A 21,011-nucleotide genomic window follows, 5' to 3' on the forward strand; every position below is an offset into this window, starting at 1 on the left:
CGCGGTGTCCGGAGGGAGGGGGGGAGCAGAATGTGAAGCAAAATGTCCGCCCACTAAGCCGGCAGGTATATTTTCCTAAATACGCCGCTCGGTGAATAATATTAATGGTTAAAAGCGCACGTGTCAAAATGGCTGTCAACGCCTTACCAGTGAAATATTACCGAGACGGCGGATGAGGCGTGAACGACAAAAAAAAAAAAAAAAAGAGAAGATTTATGGTGGGATGAAAAGGGGAATTTGGGTGAAAAGGAAGAAAAAGAAGCGACAGTGGCTAATCGCAAAGATGATGGAGCGCAACAATGTTATGCCCCCCCCCGAGGGATGCGGTCAAATGTCAGGAGGCGTTCCCAAATGTTGACAGGGGGAAGACACAAGTGCTCATTAAAACTTTGGGCAAGATGACTCTATTATACGCAACATTTTTAGGGGAGGGGGGGGGGGCATCGCTATTCAGTGTGTGTGTGTGTGTGTGTGCGTGTGCGTGCGTGTGTAAAACGTGACCTACCTATAATCACACATAAGAACAGGGTGTACCCAATGATAATTTGGACCGATCAATATTTGGCAGAATAAAATTCCCAAAACTGATTGGTGGATCAACAATCATTAAATGAATGATGGGCTGATTATTTGACTGTGGCATTCATATTTAGTTATCCATTTATTGATCTATGTATTTATTTATTTCGTTATTGATCCATGTATTTATTTATTTATCAATTTACTTATTTATCCATTTATTTATTCAGCAATTTATCAACTTCTTTATTCATCTATCCATTTATTTATTCATCAACTTATCAACTTATTATTTACCAGTTTACTTATTTATCCATTTATTTATTCATCAAATTATCAATATATTTATTTATCTATCCATTTATTTATTCATCAACTTATCAACTGATTTATTTATTCATCAACATATTTATCTATTTAGTTATTTAACCATTGCTTGATCCATATATTTATTTATTTATCAATGTACTAATTTTCCATTTATTCATTCATCAATTGATCAACTTATTTATTTATCTATCCATTTATTTATTCATCAACTTAACTTATTTAGTTATTCATCAACATTCAACTTATTATTCATTTATTATCAATGTACTTATTTATACATTTATTTATTCATCAACTTATTTATTTATTTATTTATTTATTTAATATTTATCCATTTATTTATTCATGTATTGATCAATTTATTTATTTATTCATCATTTATTTGTCCTTTTATTTATGCATATATTGATTAATTTATTTAACCATTTATTTATTTAACAATCTATTTCTCAATTTCTCTAAGTCTCTATTTATTCATTAATTAATTTATGTATTTATAACATTTACTATGACAGCCCCAAAATGGAATGTGTGTGAAAAATCATGATTAAAAAACAAAAAACAATAACAACAACACAAATGAAAAAAAAGTGCTCCAAACACCCCAACGTGATTGAAATTGGCTTGTTTTAATTGTTGCTATTTGTTTTGTTTTTTTTTTTTTTGGGGGGGGGGGGGGCAGTAGAGTCAAGACACACGTCAATTTTCTTCATTTAAAAGACGAGGCAGTTACAAACGCTCCAAAATTACATTTGGCACATTCAAACAAAAACAAAAGAAAAAAATAGATATTAAGAAAAATAAATGTGAGATGTTTGCATTTTTTTTCTCAAAAGCGTTCTGTTCTTTTTTTCCTCCCAAAAATGGGGTGCGTTAACTTTTATGGGTGGAAAAAACAAACAAACAAACTCACAAAAACCACCCATCAATACCAACAGTGTGAAAAAAAGTGCTCCCAAAACACCCACTTTTTTTGTTGTTGCTTTTTTTTTTGGGTTTTGGTTTTCAATTCTTTGGAAATGGATTCAGCAACACGTCCTTGTGATTTCAAAACAAAATCATACAAATTTACATTTGGAAGAAAAAGCAACAGCTAAAAGCTACCGTGCTCTCGATACAGTATGCGTGTCGATACATAGACGTTGCTATAGTTACAAAGTTTGAGAGTTGACTTGAAAAAGAACTTCATCCAGCTTTTCTTTTCTTTTGTTTTTGTTGACAAAATAGGTCCCAACTACGTGTACAAAAACGTTGCAAAAAATATCGATATTGACGTATTGTATACATCATAAGGCAGTTTCCAGACGTTATAAAAACGTGTCAAGGTTCTCTTGAGTATTTGAAATAAAGCTTCATAGGTCTTTTGAAGAAGAAAAATCCTTCCAAAATGGCGCGTTTAGCACGTATTGATTGAGGATAAGTAAAAAAAAAAAAGGGGCGGGGTTAAGGCAAGCGGAAGTGGAAAAACTACATGCTCGCTATTGAATTTGGACTCATGTTGAAATTACTTCATAAACACAAAAATACTTTTCCGTTTGAGGTATTTGGGTCATCCACATCCACAAGGCACTTACGGGTATCATTCACCAGTTCCTCTGCAGCCATCCCGAAACGTACTCGTACACCAGCAGCATCACAGCGCCCCCTGTGGTCCAAAGTAGATAAACATGGACATTGGCAAACAATTTGCATCGGAACAAAAATGCAAAAATAAAACTAAAAATGGCAGATGGTACCTGGCCCAAGTCGCATGATCTTTGGCACCAAGCCCTTGTAGAGCGCCAAATACCTACAGACACGACAGCGACATCACACCATGACAAGATCCCATTTCAAAATTGTATAAATATATAGAGAGAGATTGAACTGGGGGCGCACCAATTATTTTAGGGTCTTTTAGCGGGTATGTGTGGATTAAAATGTCTTTGGAAAAGTCCAAGAAATTGCATGGGGGTGTGCAGGGTTCCAAAGTTGCAGGGTGTTTAGGGATTTAAGTGGAGGTGCGCCAATGCAGGCTAAAGATAATGCATGTCCAAAGAAAATTGCGAAAGATTGATCTAGATGGGGGTGCACCAACGATGTTAGGGTCTTTTAGGAGGGGATGTGTGGGTTAAAATGTCTTTGGAAAAGGTTGGGGGGATTACATGGGGGTGCGCAGGGTTCCAAAGTTTCAGGGTATTGAAGGAAAAAGTGATCTAACTGGAGGCGCGCCAATGTGCGTCTGGTCGTTGAAAGGGATGCACGCCCCCCAGAAAAAAATAAAATGTGTAAGACTGATCAAGCTGGTTTTGTCTTTGAAAAAGACTCACCTAGAGATGGGGTGCGCCGACTCTGGGACATTAAAGGGACACACCGCCCGAATCCTTGGTCGGGACAACATTGCGGCCACGAGGATCCGACCCCGCCGCTTAATTGGTTCAAGGTGACCTGTGCCCTGCCGCCGCACTTTGTGACGGCGTTAATAAGGCCTGAGCAACTTCCTCCTTTGGCCCCGTGTCTGATTAGATTGACCCGAGGAGCGCGGCGCACCTCGTTAGGGTGCGCTTAACGACGTCCCCCGCGGGGATCTCTAAATTAGCAGGGACTGTGTTGTGTTACTGGACGAGGACAAGGGGGCGGCGGCGGCGGATCGGGGGGTGCACGTGTCAACTTTTTGATCTCCGACGCCGCCGTCGTTGCCGACAAAATTGGCGAGGTAATCGCATGGCAACTTTTGGGTGCGGTGTCCACGGTCCTGTGACTCTACGTATCCATTTTTTGGTTGCTAACGTCACCAGTGTCAACATTTTAGGTTGCGGGACTTTACATTGTTGACCAAATGAGCTCACGATGATGTCATCCATGTCAACCGGCAAAAGGACAATGAAGAGGCGATCGTTTGTTAACATTGTCACCGTTGGCGACAACATTTTGGACGCGGTCTCGCCCTGTCCATCAATTTTGAAACAAACGTCAATCACGACAAACCCGTGCGTCAACTTTTCAATCGAGTGTCACGGTTAATCTTGACAAAAAAAGTCCATTGTCTCAGTCCAGTACGTCAATCACATCGCGATTGTTGACAGTGTGTCAAACTGTTATCGACCATGTGTCACAGTCATATTTTTCCGGAGATTTCGGGACAGCATTCCAAAAATATTCCGCTAAAATCGGCAGCTGAGAGGCCAACCCGAAGAAAACAGGCGACGAGGACGGAAGGTCATTCCTACCCTTCCTCGCGGTAAACCAGCGCCATGGTCTGGAAGCAGGTGCGGTACTTGATCTGGCCCGGAACCGGTTGCGGTCCCTGGATACGACTCTTGGCCACGTCCCAGGGGATGTTGACGCAGGACGAGATGGTTCCGGACGCCAGGCCGATGGCGAACTTCCTCAGGAATTCCAAGGTCGGGTCCTGGTGAACATAAATTCGTCAGGACAAAAACAAACAACAAATATTTCCCGGCCGTTATTTACATTAAAATATCACATTTCATGCACAAGGCAAGTGAAATGCGCTTCACACAACCAAAACTGCGACAGCCGAAAAGCATTTGAACAGCATTCCAAGGCATGGCGGAGAGAACCAAAGTAGCTTGCTAATGCTAAAAACAACAAAAATAACATCGTTCGACCTAAATGTTCGAGGGATTGTTAAAAACAAACGCAAATGTCTTTGGGTCCGTTCTTGACAAAAAACACTTCTGGTAACCGTTACGTCTGAATTTTGGAGGGGCTTGGAACGGATTAGGGCACTTACATGGAAAACGCGTCTTGACTTACAACATTTTACCGTTTTGATTTTTTTTAAGGTACCATTTGTTTCTACCGTTCAAAAGTGGGCTTCACTTATCCGCCTCTGCGGACCCCCCAAAAACTGGACGGGGTGGATTTTGGAGTCCGATTTTATTCGGACATTTCACGACTTCAACCGTTTAAAAAGAACCGCAAGTGATGTCGAGTCGTCGTGACGTTGACGTTTTTACGGTATTGGGGGGGAGGGGCTTGGAGCTGGATGCCAGCTTCCTGATTGGCCGAGCACAAGCGCATGTTCTTTGGGCCGATTTAGAAACAGGACTCATGCGGACAGACTAGCAGAGGCATATGGGGACAATTTGGATAATTTGGCTGCGACTCGGCACACAGGCGTATTACTGTACCCCCACCCCCCCCCCCCCCCAAAAATCCCCCTACAAGCAGAAAGGGGCCAGACTTGAGAGAGCTCTGACAGCTAATTGGCCGGGAGATTTTTTGGTTGTTTTTGTGATTTTTTTTTTAACAAATGACAGCAAGCACACCCCCGAGGGGAGGGGGGGGGGGGTGTGGCTTAATCAACAGCTAATCCCCAACATCTTTCAACCGAACTTCAGGAGGTTGAAAGATGTTGGGGATTAGCCAGCCAGCTAGACCGCTAATAGCGAGCTAACAGCTAGCTAATAGATAGAAAATAGATAGCTATGTAGGTAGCTTGATAGCTAGCGCGACTGTCATAATATATCATATGATGTAAAAGGAACCCTAACCATGAATTGTTTTCAAAGTTTACTCACGATATTACATAAACCTTAAACATACATTCAATACAAAATCTAGCGCTGAAGTCCAAAGACTTGAAATTAAAGGACAACCGACACCATTTTTTTTGTTTCCTAACTAAGGAATCATCACCAACTCGAAAACAAAACTTCCTGAATATTCAGCGCGAGTCTTAAAAGGTCAAATGTAGCTATATGCGGTGGAATCTTGGTCAAATGCGCTCAGTAGAAGTCATTTTACAAATTATGGACACAACTTGACCGGAGGCGTCGGTTGTCCTTTACGTCTCGCCATTAAGTGACTTCCTAAGAGCCCAAAGCAAACACCGCCCCCCCCCCCCCCCCGCTACTTCTCTTTAGCGCTCAAGTGGCGCTACGACAGCAGCGAACACGCTCGGCTGAGTTTGAGTCTCATTTTTTGGTTTTTTTTTCTAAGCCAAGAGATCACCGGGTCAGGTTGTTGATTGACGTTAGAGCGACGCCATCATCAAACGGGCCTGTCGACTTGTCAAGAGATAACAAGGCGGATTCCCCCGAACGGGTTGTTCTTACTGTAAAGCGAAAAGAAGTGGCGTTGTCTGCTTCCAATTAGTCCTTCCGAGTTAATCCGACGCGGCGCTTTTGTGCACGTGGCGCAGGGTCACGTTTCCGTTCCACAAAAGGGGGGACGTTTATTTGGAAGCATCGGCGCCCGCCGGATGCGTAATGTGAAACGTTTGAGCACGTTACGGAGAGTAAAGGGACCAAGTATTTAGTGGGGCTGAATCGCCCCCCCAAGCGGCCATTTTGATTTGAGACTTCCGTCGGGCTCAAGTGGTAAACCTCCGACCGATTCCGACCCACAAATTATTGACTAAAAACAGGTAAAGTGACCCTCACCGCCACGTCCGAAGACTGTTTGTACTTGTCGGAGAGTGAAAATTGATGTGGGCCGTAGGAATGGGTGCCCGATGTCCCTACTTCAGTCGCCGTGACAGTGTTTTTCCCGTAAAATATTGATTGGTAGATAATCAGGAAGTGTGAAGGGACCGGAATAAGCTAAAATAGCATTGCAAAAGAGTCATTCGTGCCTCAGTCACATCCCGATTAGCTTTCTTTCAGGTACTTGACGTTGGAATCATCCAATCCTCCATTAAACGTCTCCAATTGGTCCAAAATGCTGCTGCAAGCCGATGGACTGGTACTCATAAGAGGGAGCATACCACTCCTACTTTAGCATCTTTTCACTTGGCTTCCTTGACACTTTAAAACTTCTTTTGTCGGGCCAATCATTTGTTTTCAAATCTTGAAATAGCCCCACCATACCTCTCCGGGTTTCTCTGGACCTCCCTGGACCAGACCCTCTTCGAGGTACCGAGAACTATGCAGAGGCTCGATTGTTTTGTCAATGATGTTTGCTCCACGTACGGCACTTTGTAGACCACGGTGGTTGTTTTCAAGAGCGGCACATTACCGGGTTGGCGGGGATGGCATCCTTGACGTTGAAGTAGAAACCAAAGTAGATCATGTTGAAGACCCCGTGACGTCCCAGAGTGGACGTCAGTCCTTTGTTCAGACCCTTCAGTCCGAAACCGTCGGTCTTGATGATATGCCTGGCTTGAGCGAACGAGGACGGTTGCTGCGGACGGCGAAATCAAAAGTCGTCAAGACGGAGAATGCCTGAAACCGAAACGTTGTTTGGATTTCACGTACCTGTTTGAAAGCGTCTCGGTTAGCCTGGAGGCTGACTTTGACCACCTCGAACGGATTGACCACCACCGCCTCGGTCAAACCTGCGCCGAGTCCCGCGGCCGACAGCGCCTGAAGATGTCGTTGGGATTTTAGACAAAATAAAATGTCCAGGTTAACGGCGCTCATTCCGCTCTTTAATGTTGAACACGAATCCAAATGAAGTGAAATAGCAGTGAATGAGTTAATATCGGAGTGGAGTTTGAACCCCCGTGTCGTTCCCTGTGACGCATTTGAAGAATTTTACACAAAATATCCTCCAAATTCACGACGCCGAAATACCTTTCCGAAACCCGCAACACCTGCTCCAAACCAAACGGCGAACGTCACCCTGGCCTGATTTGTGTGCGTTGGCCCTCCCCGACAAGACCCCCCACCCCACCTCCGCCAGGTGGGTAATCTCTTTTAATATGGAAATGTCAAATAAATCATGAAAGAAAGTGACACCGAAATGATATCGGGCCGATTAGAAGCCGCCATTAACGCCGCTTACGCAACGTCGTTCAACCGAGACCTGAAATTAACCGATGTCGCAAGGCTGCATGTATTTGCACGACGAGAGCCAGAGTGTATGTGCGTGCGTGTGTGTGTGTGTGTGTGTGTGTGTGTGTGTGTGTGTGTGTGTGTGTGCGTGGCGTAATGGGAGCATGTCAAGAACGTGTCTGGAGCTCATTACTCTTCTTGCCCTCTTTATGCCGCTGTCAAAGAGTGCCGGCCGGGATCCATCCTCGACAGACATGCCCCCGGCCGCCCGCCATGTTTACACAGGCCGACCCCCCCCCCCCCCCCCCCCCCCCCCCCCCTACACGCCGCCACCGATGCCGTTGCCGGCGACCGACTTTGGCATTCATTTGGCCTTCTTCATCAAGCTGAAGGTATTCAGCCGCACACCCGAACAAGCGCACGACGACGGACGGGCAACGTTGCTGCAATGTCAAAAACACCAAATGTCTTCCAACCCAGACCATTCTTAAAAAAAATATATATATATATACACAAGATATGTTTTTATTAATTAATAGAAAAGTAATTAAAAAAAATGATTGCGTAAACAGAACAACTCACCATGTGATTAATTTTAGGGGCACTAATTAATTAAAAAATCTATTTTTTTAAATCGATAATTTCAAAATTAACTGCAAAATTTGTGAGCCTCATTTTTTTTAAAACACATTGGACATTATTAAAAAAGAAAAAAGTCAGATTAGTAATAATAATAATAATAATTAATAATTTTATTCAAGAATAAGTAAAAACGACAACATGTTAATTTTTTATTAATAATACTAACAATACTACTGCTGATAACAAACATTACTTTTTAATTCATAATAATGCTAATAATTAGCAAAAACAAATATACTTTATTTTTAGATTTATAATATTAATAATAAGATTATTATTAATAATACCAATATTAATAATAAATATTCTGAATATAAAACAATGTTAATTTGTAATTAATGACGATAATGAGTAAAAACAACAAAACTTTATTTTTTAGATTAGTAGTAATAACAATAATAACAATAATAATAATAATAATAATAATAATAATTATTATTATCCATCCATTTTCCATACCGCTTATTCCTCACTAGAGTCACTATTATTATTATTATTATATAAATATTAAAAAAATAATAAATATGAATATAAAATCTAAAGTTAATTTGTAATTGTTAATAATGATAATAATGAGTAAAAACAACTAAACTTAATTTTTTAGATTAGTAATAATAATAATATAAAAAAACAACAAAAAATATTCTGAATATAAACTCTAAAGTTAATTTGTAATTAAAATTAATGATAATAATTAGTAAAAACAACTAAACTTTAGTTTTTAGACAAGTAATAATCATGCTAATAATAATAAAAAATAAAAATAATAATAGTTATAATATTATTATTATCTTATGATAATATTACCACTGTAACTATTGCAGACAGTTTCCCCCCCACACACACAAACCCAAAAATTGCAAATATCAACATAAGCAGCCGAGTCAAAAACGAGGTAGTAATCAAATAATAATAATAATAAAATGTAAAAAAAGCACAGATAAACCATTGTCTCTCTCCCTACGCATCGGCATCAAAATTCTCTCTCCCGTCAAGGCGCATTCCGACGTTTAAAGCGCCAACGCCAGGTGCGAGTCGGCAAATAAACGCCTGCTGAATTGTTTCGCCTTTGAATACGAAAGCGCATCGAAAACATGGCGGCCAACAAGCACTTTGCCCTTCAACAAGGTGCAAATTATTCTTGGCATCCGTCAGCACGTCAGGCCCAAAAGTGACACCGCACCGTACAATGTTCTTCCTGTTCCGTGCGCGGGTGTTTATCTTTCCAGCGAGAGTGTATTCAGGTGTGTGTGTGTGTGTGTGTGTGTGTGTGTGTGCGCGAGAGCGAGAGTGTTAAGACTCACCAGGCCTGGAGACAAAGGGCTCAAATTCAGCAGCTTCTTGTACTGCTCAAAGGTGAAAAACTGCATAGACGAGGGGGAGACGGGGGGGCACAAGCAGCAAATGAAAAATGGAGGCACACCTGTCGCCTAGCGTAAACATCTCAAACTTCAGCGAATGTGATGAATTTGAAAAATGAGGCTCAGCCTCGCTATCATGAAATCAAAAAACCAACAACAAAGAAAGCCTCAGAGGAAAGGAAAGTAGTACTTGTTGTACATATTGACAGTTGCGAAGTGATGACAGGTGTCAGCATTTATCTTTTATTTTGATTAATCAAACAGCTGCGAGTGAGCAAGTCAGACAGCTAGCTTACAAGACAGCTAGCTCGTTTATTTATTATTATAGTGCTAAATTAGCTAGATAATTTATTATCGCGCGATAATTTGTTCACCCCGTCAAGGAAATGTAATTCAGGCAAGCACACCTGTCGCCTAGCGTAAACATCTCAAATTTTAGCGAACGGGATGAATTTCAAAAATGAGGGTCGGGCTCGCTATCCGCTATCAGGAAATCAAACCAACAATAACACAAAAAAAGCCACATAGGAAAGTAGTAGTTGCTGTACATATTGACAGTTGTGAAGTTATTACATGTGTCAGCATTGTTAGCTAGCCAGACAGCTAGCTAAAGGGACAGCTAGCTAGTTTATTTATTATCGCACTAAATTAGCTTGCTCATTTATTATTATTATGATTATTATTATTATAAGAATTTTTGTATGAACCTTTACGAAGAATCAAAATGGATTGGAAGAAAACTGGATCAAACCACACGCTAGTAGATGCTAATCGACGCTGCTACGCTACTATTTCTAATTTTAGCGCAATGTTATATTAACAGTGACATTTCGTGACACACAGATCATTTATAATTTACTACTAAGACAAATCTGCGCCCGTTATGGCTTGCGATTATGATAATGATGATTTTTTTTTTGCTCGGAGTGAGCGTTGACTGTATTTGAATTGGCGCTGCGATGTGACAAAATGAGGCCCGGGCGGGACGTAGCGCTAAGTCGGCGAAAGTCAATATTTGGGCTGGCCCAACAGAATAAACAGCGGCGGGCGGCACCAATGACTTTGACGGACGGACATGACGAGCGCGGTGATGCTAGCGTGGCGCCGCGCCCACGCGACTCACCTTGACCGCCCTCTTGGGCGTCTCGGCTAAGATGGGGGGCAAAATTCCCTTGTAGAAGCCAAAGATTCTGTGGGGAGAGAAATTCACGTTAAATGCGGCGATGCAACCAACCCTGGCCACTTTGCACACCCCCTCCTCCCATTTTCAGTTTCAGACACACAAATCAATGCTAAAATTTGGCGGGCCTTTCAGATCCGTTAATAGTATCTTGAGTAAAAACTTTATGATTTCAACAAAGGGTAAACGACACTCAACGCCCAGGCCAATTCTACACACTCATTTTTTGGGCACCCACGTCACTCACCACCCTTTTTCAGATCTCATCTGCTGCTATTTGATGAAAAACTCACATTTTCACTTTTTGTGCACAGGCCAAAGTTAGAAATGCTTCTTTTGCTGCCAATTTGTGGTATTGTGATGCCACGAACTATGTTGAAGTTAGAGGAAGTATTTCATTTCTGCTAAAATAGTTGTTTGGCACCATTTTGTGATATAAAAAAAAAGTCTGTAAATGACTAATCTAATTTTGTTATTGTCCATCCAGGGTTATCCTCCGAGGGGAAAAAAATAGCAATGCTACTGCGTCTGATGGCGTCACTTCTTTGTGTGTTCTGTACGTCTGCGTTACACTTCCCCCTGGTGGCCAAAATCAACACACCAGGACCTGCGCATGCTAGGCGAAAATCGTAACAAAGCGTCGTTGATTTTGATGCATTGTCAAAATGGCAAAGCGGCGCCGCGAGCGCCACAATCGTTTAAAAATGAAAAGCAAGGTGGCATCAATGTCGGCGGGCAACCATGCAAATGGCAGCCACTGTTTTGCCGGGTGTGGTCAGGCCACCAGGTGAGTGAAAATTTGCTACAGGACAAACATGGCTGCCGCCATTTGACTGCTGGTTTGCATTCCAATGTAAATTAGACACTATGGGGGGGGGGGCACACCAAGGCCCACCTCTGATTTGAATGAAACTTTCCTTAAAAGTAACAGCCCGTGTCGCTCACAATCAGAAGAAATGGAAGCCACCCCCCCCCACCGCGATTCCCGGCTCTCCATCCATCCCTAGGGAACCTTTTCGCATGTAAACAAGCCGGTACGCTTCATCAGCAAATAAACAATAAGGAATTTCCTGGAGATATGCACACGCACAAAATAATAAAGTAAAAAAAAATATTAAATTATTTTGACTGAAAATAAAATAAGAATAATACAAAAATGTGTGTAAAAATAATAATTACAAATGTGTATAAAAATAACAATTAAAAATCTGTGATGATATATATTTTTAAATTAATTTATTTTAAATCATAAAATAATTTGAAAACAAATCTATACACAATATATAATTTAGGAAAAAACAGATAAAACAAAAAAAATAAAATATATAAAAAAATAATATATATATATACGTATTATTTATTATTATTATTATTAGTAGTAGTAGTAGTATTAGTATTATTATTATAATAATTATTATTAGTATTATTATTATGATGATGATGATTATAATATAATAATAATAATAATAATAATAATAATAGTTGTCTTAGTAGTTGTATTAGTATTATTATTATTATGATGATGATTATTGTTATTGTTATTATTATTATTAGATTACGATGATGATTATTATTAGTATTCTTATTATATATATATATATATATAATAAATCTTTTTTAAAGTGACATATTAAAAAATATATATATATATATATATATATATATATATATTTATATATAGCTTTATATATATTTATATATAGCTATATATACTGGGGACTGAAATGGCGCCAGGAGGAGTTTGTTTCTGTGTTTGGTCATCCATGTTTCCAATTTTCAGTGTGAGAGTGAGTGAGTGAGTGAGTGAGTGAGTGAGTGAGTGAGTGTGTTTCTGCAATCAAAAGTCATTTGAAGGCGTCGAAGACTTCTTAAGCGGTGTTGCCAACTTGCCAGCCAAGACTCGTGACGGCGGCGGACTTTTTCGCCGGGCAAAATAGAAACTTTTTTTGCGGCAGGCTCTCAGGAAATGAGCAGCGGGAGGCCAACACCGCCGCTTGCATGAACGGCGAGAGGAGAAAGACTTTTTTTTTTGGTAATATTCCGGCCACCGCGCCTGGGCCCAAGTGGACTTTTTATTCCGCCTCCAGACGGAAACACTTCATCGACTCGCCCGCAGTTGCCGCCATCATCAAAATCGGAAATGAAACATTGTCCTTTCATGTTGCTTTCTTTCATCAAAGCAGAGCTCGGCTCGACTCAGGAGAGCCCCCCGGGGGAGTGGTTTTTATTAATAATAATCATAATCATCATCATCATCATAATACTAATAATCATCATCATAATCATAACAATAATAATAACAATAATCATCATCATCATCATAATCATCGTCATCATAATAATCTAATAATAATTATCCTAATAATAATAATCCTAATAATACTAATAATACTAATAATAATAATTCTAATAATAACAATAATCATCATAATAATACTACTACTAATAATAACCATAATAATACTAATCATAATACTAATAATACTCATGCAACTACTACTACTACTACTACTACTACTAATAATAAAAATACAATTGATTTTGAAGTGCCTTTCAAAACTCTCAAGGTCACTTTACAGTCGCAGGATACGTTTTTTGTCAGTGGGTGAGCAGCGGCAGCCACATGCGCCAGCGTTCACTCAAACTGGAATAACTCAAATAGATAGAAAGTTAGCCAGCTGGCTAATGGATAACTAATAGATAGCTGGCTAGATAGCTAATAGATAGTTAGCATAGAAATAGCTAGTTAGGTAGCCAGCTAGATAGCTAGCTAAATAACCAGCTAGATTAGCTAGCCAATACATAACTAATATAAAGCCAGCGAGAGAGCTTGACAGTTAGCTAATAGATAACAAATAGATAGCCGGCCAGATAGCCTGAAATAACTCAAATGGATAGAAAGCTAGCTAGCTGGCTAATGTATGCAATGACGGGATTTCCGAGGCTGTCACCGCACAGCCTCAGGCCACTTGAGCCGCCATTTTTTTTTAATATATCAGCTGTAAAGCTGTCATCTCGCCGTTAAACACTTTCTGCGATGCATGCGCCATCTCAACAAGCTGTCACTGCAACAGGAGGAGTTGAAGTAGGAAGAAGGAGAGGGGGCTGCTTGGGGAGCCTTCACTTAGCAGTGAATTTAGGAATTTCAAATGAAAACAAAATGTGTGAAAAAGCAAAAGCAAACAGTTTATGATGTATGTGTATGTAGTATCATTTTAAGCCTCACGCAAGAACACAGACTTCCGAAATTCATTAGTTCTGGTAGAAATTTCTGAATTTACAAAGTTGTGTAAATTGAGACGTGTTTTGCATGGATATGCCCTAATCCGTTCCAAGGGCCTCAAAATTCAGATATAAATGTAAAAAAACAAAACAATGTAATAAATGTTACAGATGTGGAACAAATAAATTTCACAATTATATCAGTGCAAAAAATATATATTTAAAATTGTGTAAATTGAGACATGGAAATGCCATAATCCGTTCTGAGGGCCTTAAAATTCGGAAAAAAAAATCTGATATAAATGTTCAATATGTGTAACAAACGCATGTTACGATTAGATTACAGCAAAAAAATTAAACAATATATAAAATTGTGTACATTGAGACGCATTTTGCATGGAAATGCCCTAATCCGTTCCAAGGCCCCCAAAATTCAGATATAAATGTAAAAAAAATCATATATACAGTAAAGTCTCGTTATATCGATATCAGATATATCGATAGTCCCGGTTATATCGATACTATTTCTATGCACGCACGGAGAAAATTACATGCAAACAGGGTCGGATATATCGATAGTCCCAGTTATATCGATATTTTTTCGGACTCCCTTGAATATCGATATAACGAGACTTTACTGTATGTATATGTGTGTGTGTATATACACACACACACACACACACACACACACACACACACACACACACACACACACACACACACACACACACACACACACACACACACACACACACACACACACACACACACACACACACGTACACTTCTGTGCCGATATGTTAGGGAAACGAGGACTCACCCTTCATTGCGGAAAATGGTGCGAAAGCAGTCGCCCAGACTCTTGTAGCTGGTGGGGTCACTGGTGCCCCTCTGGATCTGGAACCTGCGTGCACAAAATTCTGTCTGTCAATTCAATACTGAAGTTTAAAAAATTAAAATAATAATAATAATGAATAATAAAAATCATCAAATGATCAGTACAGTTCCCATCATGTTCAATTAAAAAAAAGTAAAAATCAAACAAACAAACAAACAAATAACTAAATAAATAACCACTTTGCAAATGCTTGTTTTCGCAGCCCTCTCATTTTTCGTTCATCCCCCTCTGAACCAGGACGAGAGTCTGGTTGGTGCCAGCGGACCCCTCCCCCCTTCGGGCTCGCCTGGGGAGGGGTGGGAAAGTTGGGGTAAGAACTCAAACATTTGTTTAACCCAAGCCATCCAATTAAGCAGCCGACGTCCCCGTGAGCGAGCCCGTTTGCAGCCAAGCTCCCAGGCCGCTAGCGCGCTAGCACCAACAGCTCTTCACGCGACGTGTAAAGAATGTTTCACGTCGACTTCTTTCCCAGCAACATTTTTTTCCCGGGTTGGAGCGGTGTTTAAATCTTTTTTTTTTTTTACACGAGGAACCAGCAGGGGGCCGCAGAATGAATTAAAGGCGGCCGTTAAGAGATGAAGGCCTTGAGCGTATTGAGGCGATAAGACGTCGTTAAACATAGCTGCGACGCTTTGACCCCAAGAGCGTAAACCTGGTAAAAAGTCACCAAAATTCAAAAACAAACAGTCTGAACTTTTCATCATGAACACAATTAAAAGCCCAGCGAAGGAAAATTGACCTTGGCGTTGATTAATTTGAAAGGAAGGAAAACAAGGTGACGAGGAAAGAATTCAGCGTCATCTGTCTTCAACCGCGAGGTCAATGGGGTGAGCCGTAAGTCGTCCACGCGGGTGCCTGATGGGCCCATAAAGAGCTCCCAGGTTCCACTAAAAAAGGGGGGCTGGTTTTTCCTCGTGTTTGTTTCAATGTATGCGCAGATTTGTATCGTGTTCGTCAACGGTCGCGCCTTTGAGTCTTTCAACAACGCAAAGTGAAATGTTTGTCGGAAAACGGCTAACTTATTAGCCTAAGCCGTCCGTCTACCTGCTGGGCAGGAGCAGAATGGCAGCTAGACATTGGAGATGGGGGGTTGGACACAAAACAAAACAAAACAAAGCAGTATCTGACTGAGCGGCAAAGGCTATGTTAGCAAGTGTTCGCAAACGCAGCTAATGTTTTTTCATTCGAGGTACCAAAACCTCTTGCCAAATTGCCCCGCGGACTGTGAGTCGGACACCCCGGCATCTAAGAACATCTTGAAAGGGTGTTTCCTCTCCTCTTATTTGACGGCAGTCCCCGTAGCTCAAAATAGAGACGTCTGACACCGTATTAAAGAGGTTAGCAAGGGAAGGAGGGGACAGAGGAATGAGATGGACCCTTGGGCAAAGGACTGAAAGATTTAAGACTACACGGGGCTTGTAAAGAAATTCAAATCGTGCTTAATGAAAGGCACATGATGCTGGGGGTCAATTCTCCCAGCGTCTCCTTTGCCCGGCACAAAAATCGGCCATGAGCCCCGGGTCCGGGTTGCGGTCCCCCGACTCGGCGGGTGACCCCGGGGTCACCTCATTTCCTCGTGGCCCTCCGCTACCCTGCCATAAAAAGCCAGGCAGCAAACGGCCAGGCGCGGGCCGAGCTAGATAATAGGGGGACACCAAAAGAACTCGTGGCCGAAAGGGCGGGGGTGGATGGGGCGTGAAGCCCACGGCAAGTAAGCAACCCTTTTCACAACTACCCAGTGTGGAAACCAGGACTTGAAACGCTTGGAGGTAAAAGGTTAGACAGACGGACGGAGATGGCAATCTCTCGTTGGGTGCTAATAAGGTCCGAGAGCAGTGGTTCTTAATCTTGTTGGAGGCACCAAACCCCACCGGTTTCATATTCTCATTCGCCGAACCCTTCTTTCAATGACTGTGCCCACTAACTGCAGACGAGACTGAGGGTTGGACCTCTGCGGCGGATCCACCAAACCACAGAGACCGACTCACCGAACCCCTAGGCTTTGATCATACCCAGGTGAAGAACCACTGTCCTAGAGGTTGAGGAGATCCAAGTATGTTTGGTTTTTCGGTGACTCAGAGTCAACTGTAGTCTTAAGTGCCCGTGGAAAAGCTAGGACCGCTTCAGAAATGTTGAAATAATGGATTCCTACACATTTGTATCTGATTAAAGCTCAATTAGAATCCACAGAGTGAATAAGGTTTTTGGTCTGTTTTACTGCCACTTCTCCAGTTTTTTGTTTGCTGGAGTCCCGGGACGTATTTCCTTCTGTCAAATAGCAAACTGTGGAATAGTCACCGGCAGACCAAATAAACGCCTCTTCCACTTTATCCGCATTTCAGTTGACGGTGGAATCACAGTTTGGATCATTTTGAATCCTTCGGGGACGGAGTTGCCAACCGAATCTCATCCAATGCCGACAAACCCAACCACTGCAGTTGGACGCAGCGAAGTCGACCGGTCCGGCCTGGTGAGCGGGACGCAAGGAAGCCGGACCCAGGTTTGCCCCGTCTGCGTCTTGGCTCAATAAAACTTTGGGAACCGCTGGACCAGGTCGGAACACGAAACAGCCTCAGTGCTTCTGGCAGATTCATTTGGCTTCCGATTTGGCCATGCCGATTGTAAAACTCAGCGGAAAGAAGAACCCTGAAATCCTCACACCCCTACAAACACACCCCTGGGGGCTACTATGGAAGCTCCGAGCGATTCATTCCATCAACGAGCTCAGCGAACGGAGATAAAGGATACGCTTAGGTGATGATATCTGAGAGTTCATCAAGAGCTACTACCCCCAGCTCAACCCCCGCCGCCTTTCCTCGCGTTTGTCTTTTACAGGCCCGGAGCTGCCGAGATCAAGGTGAAGGTGAGGGCAGGTCGGTGCCAAGAAAATGAGAAGACTCGACCGGTTTGAAAAGATCTGGTCCGCCCGAATGAGTCTCAAGGCGTCTGCAAAAATGTCCGAAATGAGGGGGGAGGTAAAAAGGTCTGTGAGAGGTCATGTCCATTCCCAAGTCCAGGCGGTAATGACTTGCTCTTCAAGATAAACAGCTTGAAGAGGGGTGATAAAACCATCCATGGGAGGTTGCAGGCATCTGGACCGAGCGGATTGATGGCTGCGACTCTGGAAAGGGTTAGGTGCCAGGTGACGACCATTTCACGCATCTCGGCGGGAGATTCCGAAAAGCTGATCGTTTTGAGAGAAGGCCCTCAAACTGGAGTCACGCAAGATAAATCTGATGTACGACAGAACATCTTTCTCGCTTCTGCGGGGCGTAAGATGATACCGATAATCTGTGTCGACTTCTCATCTACAACACACCAGACATGGGATGGTATCTTCACCCAAAAAAACTCCTAAAAACGTCCTAAAAACGTCATCTGTTGTATTCTCCGAATCCCGATGTCTGTATTGACCAAGGAGGGAGGCCATCGGAAAATATGGAGAAGCCAAAATGGGAAGGACTTGTCCTTATTTAATGTGGAGACTGACTCAGAAGACACCCGCAGCAAGCAAAAATCACACAACACGTCACCACACTGCAGGATCATTTAAGCACCCGGCGAAGCCAACCAATCGCAGGACACAAAGAGAACAAAAACTATCCGAGCTCACAGTCACACCCCGGGACAATTTGGTAGTGTTCAATCAGCCTGCCATGAATGTTTTTGGAATGTGGGAGGAAATCGGAGTACCCAGAGAAAACCCACACAGGCACACAGGGGCGGACATTCAAAGTCCACAGAGGTCAGACGGAGTTGCGACTGAACACATGACGTCTGTACTGTGACGTCAAAGTGCTAACCAGTCTGGATTGTCTTGTTTGTACCCAGAGAAAACCCACACAGGCACAAGGCGGACATTCAAAGTCCACTGAGGTCAGACGCAGCTGCGACGGAATCCATGACGTCTGTACTGTGAGGTCAAAGCGCTAACCAGTCTGGCTTGTCTTGTTTTGGATGAACTACTACTACTACTACTACTACTACTACTACTACTACTACTTCACATTACAAAACTTCTTGGAGTGTAATCTTGGTCATGGTGGCAGTACTTTGGAGAGCTGGAAGTATTTTTGTATTTGTTTATTTATTTGTTTTGGACTGATGAGTGACAGACAAAGCGAAACCCGAACCGACGAGGGAAATTCCTCACCTTAAAAGAGCCGACCGATCTGCCAGTGCGCCGTCACGGGCTAGTCCGTTTTTTTTCCTTCATTTTCTTAACAGCCAGATAGTAAATTTTAACGGGCGGGATCATAAACGACGGTAAAAAAGCCCATTGCGCCGTTCCGCCAAGGGTAAGAGGTGTTGTCGGAGATGAATGATTTTGCGCCATCTGCAGTGAGACTGCGGACACTTTGTCATGTTAAAGACCGTTGACATCACTTTTGGGTTAAGAGACCACAGTCCTGCTTCGGTTATATATATTAGTATAATACCATGATATATTATAATATATTATGATAAAAAATGATACAATTTATTATTGGTTAATTATTTAGTTAATCAAAATAATAATAATAATAATAATAATAATAATACAGGCCATTCTGCCAATCACACATGATGTTCTCATGAGTGTTCAAGATGAGAATTTTCATGGCACAAACCGTGTAAGTGCAATATTTTACATTCTAATGAGGAAAAAGCCCCCTCTTCCCCCCAAAAAAAACAGGATCTCCCCTAGTTTTCCATTTTGAATGTTTTTGACAGATTTCTCGCATGCTCTGCCTTCCTTGAGTTGGAGATTTAGTTGCAAACAGCAGATGTGCACGTCGGTGTTTGCTAGCGCGCCACCTATAATCATTATCAGTCAAGTTCACATTCCTTTGGACTAATTACAGACTGCCGCGCTTTCAGTTGGTGATGCAACCATTTCGTTTCTCCCAACAAGCTGCAAGAAAAGTCCGCAGATTTCATTTGACCTTTTTTTGAGGAGTGCGGGGGGCTACACTCTAACTCCAAAACAAATACAGTGATACCTTGGCTTATGAACTTAATTGGTTCCCAGACAGAGTGTGTAAGGTGAAAAGTGTGTATCCCAAACATTAATTTCCCATAGGAAACCATTAAAATGAGAATAATCTGTTCCCAGGTCCCCATAAAATATAATTTTCTACTTTGTAATTTTCTAAGCCTTAAAACTACACAAAATATACCTTCTTTTATGTATAATAAATATGCTATGGATTGGATTGGATTGGATATTGGTATTGTAATTAAAGAAAGAAGAAAGAAGTCGTTTTATTGATCTTTGTGATGGTCGTTGATGGCTTGCTGGAATGGAGTCATCAGCATGAAACACTTGATGAGGAACAAAAGTAGCCTTCTTCTTTCACCATCTTGAGGAATGAACCGTTGGAGGTGCTTTCTCTGCCATCATTTTACCTTGTTCCCCTTCAATTGTGTTCTGTTTAGCTAGGTTGACAGCTTTTTCCATCAAGTGTACAGATGGCTTGTGCGGGTTATTTGTGGAGCCTGATTGATGGGATATTTTAACCTTGCAGTCTACAATCTGCCTTTCAAAGTTGAAACGAGGCCAAATTTCACTGTTTTCTATCCATTTTCTCACTCTCTCTCTGTCGTCTGCCTGTCTCTTTAATGTTTAAACCACTTCCCTTCACTGCTGTGTTCTTGACCATTCACGTGGCTTTAACCGAAGACTGGGGGCGGGGAATAGAGGACAAAAAAAAGTCGGCTGCCATTTTTCTTTTTGGAGAACGGCTTTTTTTTATTATCCTGCGGTGTGGGGCCGTGTTGTATAACATACACATCTTTTTTCCTTTTTTTCCTCTCGGAAAAAAAATTAGGAACTACTTTTTTTAAAAATGTGATATGTTATAGTTGGATTTCAGTCCATTCTAAAAAAAATATGGCTCCCTCTTGTTCATTTGGTACTTAGTGTACCGTATTTGCCTACCGGGACGCGTACATTTGTACTTGCAAGTTTACGTACCTTCGCGGAATTTTTGAAATTCAGGCAATTTACTATTATTCGTATTATTTTTGACCTGTTTCAATGAACGATTGCGCAATTGTGAAATGCCGTGGAGTTGAATCTCATTTAAATCAAATGCCGTTGAAAAAAGCGGACGGGTTTCGCGGTCCAGATGTGTGGAGCGTGACGGGCCGTTTCG

General features: G+C 41.8%; 1 protein-coding gene across 1 annotated transcript in view; it reads right to left on the bottom strand.

The window, feature by feature from the left end:
* Positions 1-1,518: 1,518 nt before the first annotated feature.
* slc25a21 (solute carrier family 25 member 21) overlaps positions 1,519-21,011 on the bottom strand; it is a 70,429-nt gene continuing 50,936 nt past the window's right edge. The window contains exons 4-11 of the mRNA XM_089004937.1: positions 14,797-14,880; positions 10,698-10,764; positions 9,518-9,577; positions 7,053-7,160; positions 6,814-6,978; positions 4,059-4,240; positions 2,586-2,638; positions 1,519-2,494 (exon numbers count right to left, since the gene is read on the bottom strand). Coding sequence (XP_088861063.1) covers positions 2,433-2,494; positions 2,586-2,638; positions 4,059-4,240; positions 6,814-6,978; positions 7,053-7,160; positions 9,518-9,577; positions 10,698-10,764; positions 14,797-14,880 — 781 coding nt within the window. The 3' untranslated portion in view covers positions 1,519-2,432. The remainder of the gene's footprint in view (positions 2,495-2,585; positions 2,639-4,058; positions 4,241-6,813; positions 6,979-7,052; positions 7,161-9,517; positions 9,578-10,697; positions 10,765-14,796; positions 14,881-21,011) is intronic.

Source organism: Hippocampus bargibanti, linkage group LG09 (genome assembly GCF_051943395.1).
Source record: "Hippocampus bargibanti isolate YZ-2025 linkage group LG09, ASM5194339v1, whole genome shotgun sequence".
NCBI classification, from domain to species: domain Eukaryota; kingdom Metazoa; phylum Chordata; class Actinopteri; order Syngnathiformes; family Syngnathidae; genus Hippocampus; species Hippocampus bargibanti.